The 16,911-nt window shown below is 38.5% G+C and overlaps 4 protein-coding genes across 11 annotated transcripts in view; 1 reads left to right on the top strand and 3 right to left on the bottom strand.

Moving 5' to 3' along the window:
* Nucleotides 1-16,911, bottom strand: part of arhgap39 (Rho GTPase activating protein 39) — a 297,088-nt gene that overhangs the window by 14,566 nt on the left and 265,611 nt on the right. The gene's annotated exons all lie outside the window — the stretch shown is intronic.
* pycr3 (pyrroline-5-carboxylate reductase 3) overlaps nt 1-16,911 on the bottom strand; it is a 547,472-nt gene that overhangs the window by 455,157 nt on the left and 75,404 nt on the right. The gene's annotated exons all lie outside the window — the stretch shown is intronic.
* si:ch211-221n20.8 overlaps nt 1-16,911 on the bottom strand; it is a 142,370-nt gene that overhangs the window by 105,542 nt on the left and 19,917 nt on the right. The window lies entirely within an intron of this gene.
* Nucleotides 3,682-7,308, top strand: LOC137488706 (uncharacterized). 4 transcript variants are annotated; one of them, XM_073933811.1, is made up of 4 exons: nt 3,682-3,901; nt 5,878-6,024; nt 6,221-6,889; nt 6,957-7,308. In XM_073933811.1, exons 1-4 carry the CDS (start codon nt 3,709-3,711, stop codon nt 7,172-7,174), a joined length of 1,227 nt encoding a protein of 408 aa, XP_073789912.1. In that variant the 5' UTR covers nt 3,682-3,708; the 3' UTR covers nt 7,175-7,308. The 4 variants fall into 4 exon arrangements, with proteins under 4 accessions (XP_073789912.1, XP_073789911.1, XP_068071817.1 ...); XM_073933810.1 differs by having other exon boundaries at nt 6,221-6,973; nt 7,040-7,308; XM_068215716.1 differs by having other exon boundaries at nt 6,221-7,308.

The following is a 16,911-nucleotide window of genomic DNA, read 5'->3' as shown; positions in this document are numbered from 1 at the left end:
ATTCAACAGAATGTACTAATAATTATTCTGTTTTTGAGTCATTTTTTGAGAAGTTAAACCTCCCTCCTGTTAACATTGATTCTGAATTGGGAAATTGTATCAGACAGCAAGAGATCACGGATACCATCGTGGCTATGCAGAGTGGTAAAGCACCTGGGCCGGACGGCTTTCCTATAGAGTTCTACAAGAAGTTCTCAGCTTTACTAAGCCCACTTCTTGTAGCAGTATATAATGAATCTTTTAAGAGGGGCGCTCTCCCACTGACTCTCACACAGGCATCTATCTCACTCTTGTTAAAGGAAAATAAGGACCCCATTTTCTGTGAATCGTATAGGCCAATTTCACTGCTAAATGTGGACCTTAAGATACTAGCCAAGGCTCTTGCATTGCACCTTGAACCAAGTTGTCCAGCAGTAATACATGGTGATCAAACAGGCTTCATTTGTGGACGTAATTCGTTTAATAACTTGCGGCGTTTGTTTAATGTAATGTACATGCATTCACACTCTGATATCAATGAAATCATCGTTTCCCTTGATGCTGAAAAAGCGTTTGATCGAGTTGAGTGGGAATATCTTTTCTTTACTCTCAAAAAATGTGGCTTCCCTGAAAATTTGATTTCCTGGATCAGGCTCTTGTATTCTGCCCCAATAGCCTCAGTCTGCACAAATAATATCTATTCAGAATATTTCCCTTTGTATAGAGGTACAAGGCAGGGTTGCCCCCTTTCACCTTTGCTGTTTGCCATTTCGATTGAGCCCTTGGCCATATTACTTTGTCAATCTACTATTTTTACAGGAATCACTCGGAATGACAAAGAACATAAAATCTCCTTATATGCAGATGACGTTCGTTTATATGTCTCAAATCCAACTCATTCAATACCTCACATACTATCAGTCTTAAAAGATTTTGGAAAAATTTCAGGCTATAAAATAAATATGCACAAGACAGAGTATTTTGAGATTGATGCCCCTCTAGATAGATCTTCTTACACAATACCATTTAAAGTGGATCAGGATAAGTTTAAATACTTAGGCATATCAGTTACTCGCTCCTTTAATGACTTGTTTAAAGCCAACTTTTATCCATTACTAAAATGTTGTAAACAAGATTTCAAGAAATGGTCCACTCTACCTCTTTCACTGTCTGGACGTATTAATCTAACTAAAATGACAGTTCTCCCACGGTTTTTATACCTTTTTTCAAATATACCCATATTCATAAGAAAACTGTTTTTCTGTAACATAGATAAATTGATAAGCCGTTTTATATGGGGAGGTAAATCACCTCGTATTAGAAAATCATTCCTCCAGAGGAATAAATCCCAAGGAGGCATGGCACTGCCAAATTTTTTGTTTTACTACTGGGCAAGCAACATTCAAAAAATGTTGTACTGGGTATCTTCTTGGGACCCAGAGTCAATTCCACTGCGGGTACAGGGTGAAAGAGCTTGTTCCAGAGCTTCTCTTAAATCTTTGATATGTGCATCACTTCCAATTTCAGATAAGAATTATATGACTTCTTTTAATCCAATAGTTGTACATACATTAAAAATTTGGTCACAGTTAAGAAAGCATTTTGGCTTTCAGGCTCTCTCAATTGCAGGTCCCATTGCCTCTAACTGCTTATTTGCCCCATCTTGTACAGACTCTGCATTCCGGGTGTGGGAGGAGAAGGGGATTAAATGCCTGAAAGATTTATTTATTAATAATATTTTTTGCTCCTTTGAAGAGCTTGCTCATAATTTTTCTCTGCCCAAAAACAATTTTTTTAGATTTCTGCAAATACGAAGCTTTGTTAAGTCAAAATTTAAATCTTTTCCTGAATTACCTGCTGCCTCAGTAATTGATGCATTATTAGACTTAAAACCCGAAAGTAAAGGACCAATTTCTCATATATACTCTTTAATTTGTACAATTGATCCTCAAAGTCTAGAACATATTAAAACCTCCTGGCAGCTCGACTTGAGCAGAGACTTCACAGACTTAGAATGGGATGGTATTTTAAATAAAGTACATTCATCATCACACTGTACCAGACATGCCCTTATTCAATTTAAAATACTTCACAGGTTACATTTTACAAATTTAAAATTGTCTAAGATCTATCCTACTGTTAGTCCAGCATGCAGTAGATGCTCAATTTCACCAGCCACAACTGCCCACATGTTTTGGTTCTGCCCAAATCTAGGGAGGTTTTGGAAAGATATTTTTCAATCATTTAGTGAAATGTATGGTTTTCCTATTGAACCTGAACCCCTGTTGGCAATTTTTGGAACCAGTCCAGAAAATATTGTGCTTAAAGAAGAAATATGTAGAGTAATTGCTTTTACCACGCTACTGGCAAGGCGTTTAATTCTTCTGTATTGGAAAAAAACTGAGGCCCCAACACATAGTAGATGGATTAAAGACGTTATGTATTTTATTCAGCTTGAAAAAATCAAATTTACTCTAAGAGGTTCAAAAAATACTTTTTTAAAAACCTGGTCTCCCTTTCTTACATACGTTGACCATTTACAATTTTTGGAGCAGGAGGATATATAAAATCTCTCATAATCCCAAAAGACCCCCCCCCCCCCTTTTTTTATTTTTTTTTTTCATATTTTCTTATTCCTCTTTCATGTCACTGTAACCTTGTAATGCCTTTCACAATGGCAGTGCTTGTAATAAAGGTATACAGAACCTTTCTTTTATCACACACTGAACTGTTCACTTTTTATGTGTATCGTATATCTTGAGGACTTTATGTTTGCAGACTGTTAGCTATGTATATCTTCTGTTAAAGCCACAAAAGGGAAAGTAGTGTTGGGGATATTTGTTTATATATTTTGTTTTGTTGTTGTTGATTGTTTGTCTTTTTTTGTGCAAATGTAAAAATAAAAATCCTTATAAATAAAGTATTAAAAAAAATAATAATAATTTTAGGATTGGAAAAAAAAATATCTCGTAAATAATTTTTTGTTTCTGCCAAGTTTTTCGCGGACCCCCCAGCGCTCTCTTGCGGCCCACAAGGGATAAGGGCATACGGATGAGCCCTTCCCAATTCACACAGTGAATGAAACCAAACATTCTTGCTGTAAGGATCATGGCCTGGAATGTCCATCAGTTGTATCCTTCAAAATCATTCTCCACACCACCACCAGTGTGCAGCATCCACTATCCTAAAAAAATAATGCATCAAAGCCAATGTTGTTATTATCGTTCACATGTCCAAGACTGTGATAAAAGAAAATAAATAAAGCCCACAATTACTCTCTATACTGAAAATACGTCATTTTGTGTGTGTTTCACCAAATCAGTGACATCATGTATAAATTTTATGAGTTAAAATCCTGTATTTTTCTAAACAATTTAGTCGTTTTGATCAGAACTGAGGTTGATCAACAGATTTATGCAAAAAAATAGAAAAAATATTGATCTGATGCATTTTTACAGCAGATATATTCAGTGGATGTTTTCGTCCATAACAAAAGGCTAGATTGAACAGTGCACAAGGGTTAAGAAGCATTCAGAAATGTCTGCCAAACCCTCTCCACCTAACCGTTTGTAGTATTTGTAGTTTAACACTTTCTACCTGTGTTTGAAGTTGTAACAGCACAAGCAGCGTACACGTCAGTCCCTCCCCCGCATGACGTCACAGTTTCGAACGCTAATTAGAACACACTCTTGAACGCGCGTCAGTTTGATTTGGTGTTCAGTGGTGTAGATGCTTTTTGACAGTCAGCGAACAGTCATGCGTTTTCAGTCAAAAATACAGCGTTTACAGCACGATATGGATTACAATATTCTGGAGAGAATGATTACACGAGATTCACCAGAGTTCAGGAGCCGCGGTCGCGCTGGAGGAGCGTCCGAACAGAGAGCTTCATCTGCGGCCGTCGTGGAGAACCAGACAGCAGGTAAGAGCACAGCAGCACACCGGTGGAAATATACTGTATTATTTTATATATATATAGTACATTTACTATAGGACATGTAGTGGATTTCCTGAGGTAAATACTGTAGTGTTTTTGATATTTACTACAGTAAATCACAGTGATGTGGTAAATCTATTCTGCTATACACTAACTGTGGTAAAATCGATGACATACTGTATGAACTACAAGACAAATTACGACAGAAATCTCAAATGTCAACATTAATGATGTTTATGTATATAAAATGATATAATATCATTATCCTAATTCATATTTTCACTAAATGTAAAGCACAATTATACAAATACACAGTTTTAATTAATTATGTGATCATATTTTACTCATTATTATATGTTTGAGAATGTAGAAGCTAAAATAAACAATAATAAAATATAAAACTTCATATAATGAAATATAAGTTGTATATTGAACAGCTCTACAGTATATATTACTACAGTAATTGTTCTTGTTATACTGTATGTGTGATAACTTTTACATTTTTGGTGTGGCTACAGTAAGGAGATACGGCTGTTGAGGGTGTTTTAGCCTTCATAACCTTTAATAAATGGAATGTTTTCGTATATTTGATATTTCAGTGTGAATGCAGTCAGAATCAGTGTGTGTTAAAAAGATGAATGACTGTAAACAATTTAACTCTGTCATAATTCACACTGAAACACGGCTCTTTTAAAATATCATGAGTTATTCACATTTATCAGTTCACTGCCGTTCTTTAGTATCGAATCACAATCAGTTTTATTGCCAAGTGTGCTTCACACACACAGGAATTTGTTATGGCTGCAGAAGCTTCCACTGTACGTAAATTGACAACACAAAATAAATATGAAAAATAGATGATAAAGATTAAACAGAGATGCAGTTAGTCCAAAAGATCTGAATGTTGAGTTGTATGTACAGATTTGTTATAAATATACAGGTTATAAGGTGCTGTGTACAAATGCGTATGAGAAAGTGTTGCATTGTATATTGTTATAAGTATAGTATGTAAGTGTAAATACTACAAACTAAATACTAGAGTAAATGCTGTAATATAATACAGTCTACTAGTTTACTGTAGCAACTTGTAAAATATACTACAGTAATAATTACTACAGTTTATTATTTGTATTATTTCCTGATTTGTAAGTCGCTTTGGATAAAAGCGTCGGCTAAATGACTAAATGTAAATGTAAATTATGCTGAAGATGTTTATTAATAGTACTATTATTATTGTACTGTAAAGCTGGTCTTATTGGCCACTAGGGGTGCTACAATACTGACTTAAATGAATTGGTTTGGTTTTAGGTCATGGATTCAGTTCGGTTTTTGATATGTTTAGTAAAAAAAAAAAAACATATATATATATATATAAAATTAAAAAAATGACAAGCAAAATATAATACTAAATGAATACTATAAAGCAAAGATGATACTAAAATTAGCATATGCTCACTCTGAAGACGTAGCTCTATATACATTACTGATAAATGATGTATCCAGAAGTACGTGTGGCTGCATTTTGTCTCTGAAAATAACGCTATGGTATGACGCCGGTCCTTTACGCGCCTACAAGCTGACCGTTTACCTCCGTGTGGACGGCTTTACTACTTTACGTCGGCAGACTTGTGATGCAGGGACCACGATGACGCGGTTCGAGTCCGGTGAAGAACGGTTCCAGAAAGCAGGTAATGTCTAACCCAACCCCAACTCTAATCCCAACCGTCACAGTAATGTAAAAACAGATCTGGATCTGGAGTCTTCAATATAAGTATAGCTGATTAACCATGTGGATGGATGATATAATCCTTCTGAGCCTACCAGTCAGCGCAGAAGGCCCCTATAATAACGCTCATTAAATGAAGTGATAACATTCAAAGTGGGTGGTGATGTCCAGCCGCTGGTTGTTGTGCTACTGACCCGTTATCTGTACTTTCTAAATGTTTTCTTATTTTCTTTAGAGATGCAAAGACGAGGACGGAGGAAGACAGGCGTTCTTTCATTCTTCCGGAAAATGGGAAAAGCTATCCATAAGCTTTGCTGTATGGATGCAGCAGCAACATCTATAGTGGACCACACTGACCCATCTGGTAGCGCTCGTGCTGTCGGTAAGCAGCGAAACAGAAGGATTAGGAAAGACATGAGTTGTGGTTTTAGCTGATTATAGTAATTGAAGTGAAACACAGATTAAAATATTGTAGAATTGTTTATTATCCTGCTTATTACATGGCTATAGGCATGTGCTATTAGTTGAATTGGTTGTTATCGGGGAATAACACCTTTTAATGTTTTCTCTCTCTTCAGCCTCAGAATCGAGAGAACGGACTAGAAAGATCTACCTCAAGAAAGATTGCAGCAAAGTCATCTTGAGAATCGTCAAGGGCACCCCAGGGTCCCCGGATCCGTGTGGGGTCTGTGTTGTCTCCATTGACGTGGACCAACCTGGGATCTCCAGTGTGTCTGTTGACCCGGGACCTAATGGATTCTACTCGGATTCTTTTATTCCGGGTCCACCTGGAGTCCTCCGCTTGTCCCTCGTCCTATGTCCATCTGGGGTGTTCAGTGTGTCTCTTAACGCTCGTCCATCTCGAGGCTGCAGGGTGTCTGTTGATCCGGGTTCGTCTGGGTTCTTCAGTGTGTCCTCTTATCCGGGTGCGTCTCGGGACTTCAGTGTATCTGGTAACCCGGATGCCTCTGGAGGCTGCAGGCTGTCTGTGGATACGGGTCTGTTTGGGGGCTGCGCAGTGTCTGCTGCTCCGGGTCCGTCTGATTGCGGCATGTCAGCTGCTCCGGGTCCGTCTGATTGCGGCATGTCAGCTGCTCCGGGTCCGTCTGATTGCGGCATGTCTGCTGCTCCGGGTCCGTCTGATTGCGGCATGTCAGCTGCTCCGGGTCCGTCTGATTGCAGCATGGCTGCTGATCCGGGTCCGTCTGATTGCAGCATGGCTGCTGATCCGGGTTCGTCTGATTGCGGCATGGCTGCTGATCCGGGTTCGTCTGATTGCAGCATGGCTGCTGATCCGGGTTCGTCTGATTGCAGCATGGCTGCTGATCCGGGTCCGTCTGATTGCGGCATGTCTGCTTATCCGGGTCCGTCTGGTTACACCAAGCCTGCTGCTCCAGGACCGTCTGGTTGCACAATTCCTGCTGATCCAGGTCCGTCTGGTTGCACAACGTCTGCTGCTCCGGGTCCGGCTCCTCACTGGTGGATCAGCAGTTCCAGCCCGCCAAGCAACAGAACCAATCAGATGGCGGTGATCCAGTATTCAGAAGGCTTCATAACGCCGGCAGACCTGACTCTCTATGTGTTGTGTGTTGTTGTAATTCTTTTATTGCATGTAGTGTTTGTCTGCATCTGAACTGTAATAAATTGTGTTTGAATACACTTGAAACTGTGGTACAAAGCTCTTTTATTATGTGTGTTGATGATTTTATTTGTATTTTTATGTGTTTTGTGCTCTGGACATGCGTAATTCTCCTAATACTTTTTAAAATATATTGTATTTATTCAGCCTCATCACATAGTGTCAAGCTTAGTGCAGCGTCACACATCTTAAAGCATAAAAAACAAGGAAAATATTAGAGATAATATGAACACAGACATAAAATAAGGAAATAATCATGTAGAAATATTAATAAAAACATATTAATAAATATTAATTTTATGACTTATTATGACGTATCTATCTATCTATCTATCTATCTATCTATCTATCTATCTATCTATCTATCATCTATCTATCTATCTATCTGCCATTATACTGTCTATCCAGCTTTTCATCCATCTATCTGTTTATCCATTCATCCATGAATCTATCATTCTATTATTCTATTTTTATGTCCACATATATCACAAAAATAATAATAATTATACAAATTATTAAAATATTATTATTATATAAACATACAGTCATGAGTAAAATGTCATAATGCAGTAATTATCTTTCTAAATTTAGATAATATTTATTGACAGTTGTCTAAAGAGCTCACTATCAACTTACAACAGCAGATTTGATTATTATAATCCCATAATCATTAGTACTGCTAACTTATTGCACTTAAAATACCTGCTGTATGATTAACATGTTAATGGCAGGAGAGAACAAGCACATTTATCAGGCTTATACTATTACAAATCAATTAATAAATCAATAAAGAATACCCAGTTATACTGACACACCAGTCACAGATCCCAGATCGAGGACTAGTCAAGCAGATTATATGGATAAACCGGTGATGTGAAGTGCCATCAGCTTTCTTCAGGTCTCTAATTTCAGCTTTCAGTGGATTTTTCACATATTTCTGAAAGTCATTTCTCTTATATTTTGATTAGGAACCTGTCCAGATGATCCAGATCTGGATTGTTGTGCTGTACATTTGTTTGGTGCTGGTTTGATTGAATAGGTAGCTTATTTTTTTTCAGTCTTTAAGTTATAAATATGACACTGCTGCTTCATTCTAAGGGTGTCACGATTTCGATTTTTAATCAAAATCGATCGAAATTTATGCTCAACTTCGATTATCGAATCAAAAAATAGAATCGTCGATGCTGCCACGCCCCCATGTCACGTTAGCTTGGCTTGCCAAACAGGAAAAAAAACATGCTTGTTGAAGTGCTTGTTAAACTGCAGGAGACCCGTCGACAGAGCTTAAACCCTTTCCTCTTTCAATGAAGTCGCCGGTGTGGGAGTATTTTGGATTTCCAGTGAGTTATGTTCACAACGTTCGTGTTGCAGACAAAAAAAAACACAGTTTGCAAGCTCTGCTATGTACGTATTACGGTTGGGATGATAGACGATGGGCGCATCCAATCCTCCGCCCCGCACCCGTTGCAAATCAGCTCGCGAAAAATACACACTCAGGCCCTGTTTCCACTAATATGTCTTTGTTTTTAAATGGCATTTTAGAACGACAACGATCCACATCCACACTGGCGTGTAGCATTTCTGAGTGATGTGACGTTGTGCGCCGAGGCTTCGAAGCATGTATCACAAAAACGATACATCTCGCAGTGAAGCAGTGTACCGGAGCTTGATTCGTTTTGCCATCATCACGTGATCAGTGACGTCCGAAGCTTCATTTTCACCTATAACCACGTGACTGCTTCCAATTTTGATTCTAAGGTTTAAACACCCTCATAGTAAAGTGTATAGCGAGAGATTAGGCGTCAATTACATACATTTGTACGGTTTCAAAGCACTACTCTAGATACTGTTGGCTGGTTCCTGTTGGTTGTGCGTCTTTTTTACCGACGCCATTATAACGACACAGATCACTGCCTATTCACGAGTCCCGCGGAAAAAAAGTGATTGACAGGTGGTAATTATGTGTGTAACTTGCCTTTATTCATCTACTGTATGATTTGTTTATGGGTAAAACAAAGACCATGCAGGTCAGGTAGTTTAAACGGTAGGCTACAAATAATTAATTCGTTATTAATTAATTATTCATAATCGAAAATCGAATCGTGACTTTAGAATCAAAAATATAATCGAATCGAGGATTTGGAGGATCGTGACACCCTTACTTCATTCTGTTGAAAAACATGAACAAAACACACACTTTCACATTCAGTACGTCACGAAGACTGTGGAAAACACTGCAGAGGCTGTACGTTTGGCCTGTAATCAGCAAATTAAGAGGTACTGCTAAGAGTAAACGATTGTCTGTATATTTATTGAACACTATTCTACATTGTAAGAAAACACTCCAGGATTGCATTTAATTTCTGTAAAGATTTCCTTTTTCATCTCTGCATCATCGACATGTACTCATCATCATATACTCGCATACTATGATGTCAGCTTGTAACTCACTGTCATGCATTTAATGGTTTCCCCCATTAAAGTGTGTGTTAACCGTGTGTTGTGTGCTCTGGACATGCGTAATTCTCCTAATACTTTTTAAAATATATTGTATTTATTCAGCCTCATCACATAGTGTCAAGCTTAGTGCAGCGTCACACATCTTAAAGTAGGGCTGGGCGATTTGGCAAAAAAATAAAATCTAGGTTTTTTATAAAGTTTGACCGATTCACGATTTAGATTTTTTTTTTTGTTACTCGTCTTCTCAAAACATTACAACAACATGAGTGAAGTAACATTCTCTATAAAAGTAACTTGAAAAACCATCTGGTTAAGGAACATTGTATTTTTAATGTCACACAAAAATCGGTCAAGGTGTAAATAAATGTAAAACAAATTCACAAGTTAAATAGCGTTGCTGAAGATTTGAATAAGAAATATTTGTGTAAATATTCCCGTTGCAGGAATACAGAGGTACTGTTTGCAAGTTTTGCTGAGCCAAGGAAAGATTGGCTGTCAGCTCGGCTTTGACTTTGTCTTCTGATTGAATGTCAGGTTGTAATGATGCTGCCTTTTTCTTAAAAAGATACAGTGGAAGTAAAGGACTGAACATGGAAACTGTAAAGCCTAATTTAACCCAATGTGTGAAGTTGTGGACGTATAGCAGGAGCAAATACAAGCACCAGATGTGTGTCTACTATAAAATAATATATTTAATTATTTTTCTTTTTCCCCCTTTTAAATACCGATCATTTGATTCGCTTTGCTCCACTCTCTGTATCATGCTGCCTGATCTGTCTGGTTGTCAGCTAGATCCGCTAAATGACGTCATGGGGGCGGGTACTTCACTTTCACTGCTACAGTCCCTCACCTCTGCTCGTGTTCAAACCAAAAGATCGGCGCGGTTTTTCACATGGCAGGCTTTTACGTCCTTCATACATGTTGAGATTGAGTTTATCGACTTGATGAGGGAATATGTCTTGACAATCCACACAGACGTGACTCAGACTAATGCAACAAGTAAAATCCTACATGACTTTAACAGGCAGTCAAGCAGGTCGCACACCAGGGGCCTCATGTATCAACGAAGCGTACGCACAAAAACTTTGCGTTCGCCAGGTTTCACGCTCAGAATCGCTCACGTTTAGATTTAATAACGATGAACTGAACGTGGGAATGTGCGCAGCTCCACCCCAGCTTCATGGCTGGTGTACGCACATTTTTTGTTCGTGTCTGTTTTATTTCCATTGGCGACTCCTAGAGGCAGTTGTGTTAAATTCCTCTCTACAAAGTGTCTTTGAGCCGTGCAATGGCAGCTGTATGAGACGGGTTCATCTAGCAGGTATATAAGGTTTCCATACCATACAGTTGACCAGCCAAACATTAAAGCACAATTTGCAGCGGTCGCCTGTTTTCCCAATGTAATCTGAGTGATCTACTGCACACACATTGCTATAAAGACACTATCTGAAGATGAACTTGCATGCGTGAACAGGGCTCGAAATTAACTTTTTTACTTGGTAGCACCGGTGCTCCCAACTTCAAATATTGAGGAGCACCAAAAAAGATTTAGGAGCACCCACCAAAAATGAACCGCTGCAAATAGTTTTTTAAGGGATTTATTGTAATTTAAAACAACATCAATAGGACTAACAAAAACCAGAAACAACTATCAAACTAATGCTGTGATGACTTGATATTTGTGTGCAATAATTCCAAAATGAATGTCTAATAATTATAGAATATTAATGATAATGAAAATGACAATAATAGTAACAATGAACTGCCTTGAACGTGCATGAATATCTGCTATAAAAAGTCTGTTACTTTATGAAAAATAATTGTAGTTTGCATCAAACAAAAATGAAGCATTGCAGTAAGAAATATTGATTTTGTACTGCTGTTTTTATATGAATGTCAATTTAATAAATAATATTTCTGCTACAAAACGAACAAAATATTATAATAAATAATTCAATTCAATGCTGAAAGCTGGAAAGCAGTCATCAGTAAATAAATAAAAAATAATATACACCTCAAACAAGAATAGACAAGAGAAACACTTCTATCACTCTTTAAAAGTTTTGGTTTCAGTTTGTGTCAATTTAAAGGTTCAGTCTGAGCTGATCTTCATTTTTCTGTGTTAGTGGAAAGCAGGCGAGTCAGCCGACCCAATATATGAGCAGGCAGAGCAGGATTCTTGCTGTGACCACCGGCGCAAAACCGCTGTTTGTTATGATGAGCCGCAGTTTCAGTGTAAACTTAGTAAAGGCGAGCTTCTTTGGCGATGATATGTACAGTATTAGATTTGACTTTTAGCGGACATTTGCGCTGAACACGCAGTGAATGCAACGCATGGAGATTCGGGCACCTTCTCCGAAAAGCAGGTACTCGATTGATCTCAGCTGGCAGATCAATATCCATCACGTGTCATGATCGCTCTCATCTGCGCCCTCAACTTTAGATAGGGTTTGCAAACCTGTGTGCTTTAAGTTTTCATTCTTCAGCCGTTTGCATTTCCCGTGGTCATTAAAGCTCCTTCCCTGTCATCTGACAGCGGAATACCTTGAGTGATTGACAGCTAATATGAACCAATATAGCGGCAGGGAAGAGCGATTCAGCACGTTTTTACAAAAAATCAAAACAGGTCGCACTACAACCAGTATCTGCAGTCGCACTAATGCGCCAAAATATATTATGAGGTCGCATAGATTAATTTTCGGGCGCATAATGGGGGGGATGAGTTCATTAGACGCTGGATTCGAACCGAGTTCATGCTCGAACGCGTCAAAACATGTTGATATGCGTTTTACGAGCTGCGCCACTAAACTGTTGAAGGTACAACTTATTTTACCCCTATAAATCACACTCTTTCTTTTTTAATTCACTCAGTGCGATGTTCAGATTTAACTGTGTTAACCGCATCAGCTAAACTCTCGCACTCTATTTTTTTCTTTTGTTGTTAATTCCGGAAGACAAACTTGCAAATAACACAGTTTTTCTCCGGTCTACCTCCGAAAGCAGCACGTCCAGATCACATTCTGTTCAGAGTTTCTCTTCTTGCTTTTGCCGTTGCTTTTTCGTTGGGTTTTGCCAAAGTAGAGTCATTAGCATATTAATACGGGGGAGGAGGCAGGGAGGGGTTTTGTGCTCAGTTTCACGTTCATTCGGATGTACAAAAGAATATGCGTGAGATTCGGCGTACGCAGTGTTTCATACATCTGAATTTTTTTTTGCGTGCGCACATTTACAGGTTTGTGCGTACGCAATGTTTTAGTATGAAACTAATCAGATGACGCTCTGTGACGTGGCTGAAAAATGTACTGCGTTGTGAATCGTGGCTGGGCGGCGCCGGTGTGTGTATAGAACCTGTTTAAAATTCTTAAACCATGGCGCTGCGTGGTGCTGCGGAGCGCGTGGCCGAGAGGCGCTTCTGGTGTGCTTATTGCTTCATACAGAAAGTGAACCAAAGCACATTGGTGCCATTATAATGTATTAAATGTATATATTTTTAAAAATCGCGATTCTCGATTTCATATAAAATTAAATCGTTGTCAAAACGTAAATTCAGTTTAATCTGAAAAATCGCCCAGCCCTATCGTAAAGCATACAAAACAAGGAAAATATTAGAGATAATATGAACACAGACATGAAATAAGGAAATAATCATTTAGAAACATCAATAAAAACATATTATGACTTATTATGCCACTTTATACAAGATGTAAAATACGTCTCTGATGTCTCGAGAGCAGGGGTTTTCAAGCTTTTTAATCTCAGGGACCCTCAAATATGATGAATCCTTGCAGGGGACCCTTTTGCCTAAAGTTTAAAGGCACTTATGTATTTTAAGTATAAATATGTAAACTAAAATTCTGTGTAACGTAAAGACATTATAGTTTATATTTCACAGGCATGTCAAATGGTATTGTTTTGAAAACTGTTTATTTTATTAGTTGGCAACTCACTATAGCCAAAAATGATTCTCAAAATTTTTATATTTCATAACAACAACAACAACAACAACGAATGTTCACATTAACTGAACAAGATAGCTTTTCTAACTAAGGCACTGGTGGATGAAAAGTTTTTTTCCCTGTCTTGTATTTATGGAAAATTGCGAAGTGAAGTTTAATTTTAAACTAATTTCGAGAAGAGCATGTGCTCATGATTGACCCAGCTGGTCCACATTAGCTAATCATGATCCTCCAATCAGAGGATCCCAAGTCACTATATATATATATCCTCATTTCCTTTCTACAGCTATCTTCGTCTGGAAGAAACCCCCCTCCTCCCACCTTTATCCAGAATGGGCGGCACGGTGGCTCAGTGACTAGCACTGTTGCCTCACAGCAAGAAAACCAATGGCGTTGTCTCCTCACTGGGCCATCGGGAATTTCTGTGTGGAGTTTGCATGTTCTCCCTGTGTCCGAGTGGGTTTCTCCCGGGTTCCTTGGTTTTATCCCACCATCCAAATGTGCTCTATATTATAGACAAATAAGCCTAAATCTATTTTCTAATGTCTTACTCTCAGGAAGTTCGCCTTGGCCTCAGCAGCGGGGGAGTTTAAGATCGACCTGAGCTCAATCTCCCCTCACCCTGCGAAAGGGGGGAGCTCTGGGCTTGAGGATCTCTTGAGCTCAGGGCTCTCTCCCGGGACAGCACGCCAAACAAGCTACATATAAATCATGAGCTAGGTGTGAACTAGGGTTGTAACAATATACCGGTATGACGGTCTACCACGATTTGAACGTGCACGATTATCATACCATGAACAATTGCATATCAACGGTTTTAACCCTTAAAGACCGAGACAGCCGCCAGCGGCTAAAAATAAGTATTGCTCTTAAATGTTTCATAACATTTGATCCGCTGATCCGATTCATACAATTCAAAGATTGGCATAAAGAAGAGAATCTCAGCTTTCCAGTGCTGTATCACATAACATTCGCGGACTTTCAGAGGCTCCGGAATCAGTGCGGTTACGTCATCAACATTTGACAACGCTGATTTGACAAAGAAACGCTCGTCACTGTGTCTCCGGACAAATCAGACACGATACATTGATGCATTGTCCCTCCTCCATGCCCAGATTGGTTCAAACTCGCTATATCACAACCAATAAGCATAGGTTTCGCTTTTGTTTGTGGACCAACAGTGAGCTTTTTGAACAACACAGAATGAGAGATAGGCATACATTTATGCGCGGCTAAATAAAACGCAAAAAAAGTTTTGCATGAAATAATTCTCATACTAAGTACTTTTGCATGCACAGCAGCACAGAAACATGACAAAACAGTGACACAGCAAAGACGAACTGCTGCTCTTGCTGTTTTCAAAAGACGCAAATGAAGGTGCAGCTGTTTGTGTGCATTGCAGACAACCATATCCAAATCCATATCGATAGACAACCATATCCATGCTGGCACATAAACCTAAGGATGTTCCATATTGAATCTAGTTTCGTTATGTAACTATTTATAGTATAGTAAATATTTATATCTATTTTTTTACTGAGGATTTGCACCATGTTTATTTGGACTTTATTTGGACTTTGACACATTATTTATTATTTTCTTATTTTTATTTGTTCATTGTAAGTGGTGTTGTTCATAGTAACTGAAAATATATTATTTGGAAAAAGTCAAATTTGCTTCACTGTTCTATTATTTTGTAACATTTGTAACATACCGTATACCGCGAAACCGTCAAACCGTGGTATTGTTTTAGACGATTATCATACCGTAAAAAATTCATACCGTTACAGCCCTAGTGTGAACTCTTGAAATATTTCCATTGCGTCTGGTTACTGTGTTGTCTGACAAAGGCAAACAATCTTCCTTTCGTGCCGCTTCCTCTCCAAATAACTTTGACGATGTCTTTGGTAGCTGGTAATAGCAATGCTTCGCCAACTGTGTGCGGCTTCTTAGCACGCGCGATGTGGAGTGATGCCAAATATGAGGCTTTTAAACACCTCTCAGGGACAGATGCTTGCTGCTAAAAAAATACTAGCCTGCCGGGTCAAACACAACTCCTGATGTTTTAATAGTCGATTTTTCTGCCTCATTGGGAAGTTTCTGCTGTAGATGGCGCTTGAGCTTGGATGGTTTCATGCATTCGTTGGAGACAATCTCTTGAGAAAGAACACACTGGGGTCTATCTACTCCCTGCTTTAACATGCAGGTAAAACCAAACGCAATGTAAGATTCATCATGCTTTCTGGTTTCCTCAACGCTCGCCAAGTCAGATTTGCATGATTTGCAAATCTTTCCATCATCTGTCCTGCACTTACAGCCGCTAACTGCTCCATTCAACTGTATGCAAAACCTTAAAGAGCGCAAAGGATTTTGGGATAAACACATTACAGTTAAGTATCCACTTATATAAACCATAAAACTATATACAGATTAATAGTCTATAGTCATTAATAATTTTAGGATTGGAAAAAAAAAATCTCGTAAATAATTTTTTTGTTTCTGCCAAGTTTTTCGCGGACCCCCCAGCGCTCTCTTGCGGCCCACAAGGGATAAGGGCATACGGATGAGCCCTTCCCAACTGAACACAGTGAATGAAACCAAACATTCTGGCTGTAAGGATCATGGCCCGAAATGTCCATCAGTTTATTCTTCAAAATCATTCTCCACACCACCACCAGTGTGCAGCATCCACTATCCTAAAAAATGAATGCATCAAAGCCAATGTTGTTATTAATCTTTCACATGTCCAAGACTGTGATAAAAGAAAATAAATAAAGCCCACAATTACTCTCTGTACTGAAAATACGTCATTTTGTGTGTGTTTCACCAAATCAGTGACATTATGTATAAATTTTATGAGGTAAAATCCTGTATTTTTCTAAACAATTTAGTCGTTTTGATCAGAACTGAGGTTGATCAACAGATTTATGCAAAAAAATAGAAAAAATATTGATCTGATGCATTTTTACAGCAGATATATTCAGTGGATGTTTTCGTCCATAACAAAAGGCTGGTTAGATTGAACAGTGCACAAGGGTTAAGAAGCATTCAGAAATGTCTGCCAAACCCTCTCCACCTAACCGTTTGTAGTATTTGTAGTTTAACACTTTCTACCTGTGTTTGAAGTTGTAACAGCACAAGCAGCGTACACGTCAGTCCCTCCCCCGCATGACGTCACAGTTTCGAACGCTAATTAGAACACACTCTTGAACGC

This window comes from Danio rerio, chromosome 20 (assembly GCF_049306965.1).
Source record: "Danio rerio strain Tuebingen ecotype United States chromosome 20, GRCz12tu, whole genome shotgun sequence".
Lineage (NCBI taxonomy): Eukaryota > Metazoa > Chordata > Actinopteri > Cypriniformes > Danionidae > Danio > Danio rerio.
The sequence above is the reverse complement of the archived record's forward strand: the minus strand, read 5'-3'. Positions and strand labels throughout refer to the sequence as shown.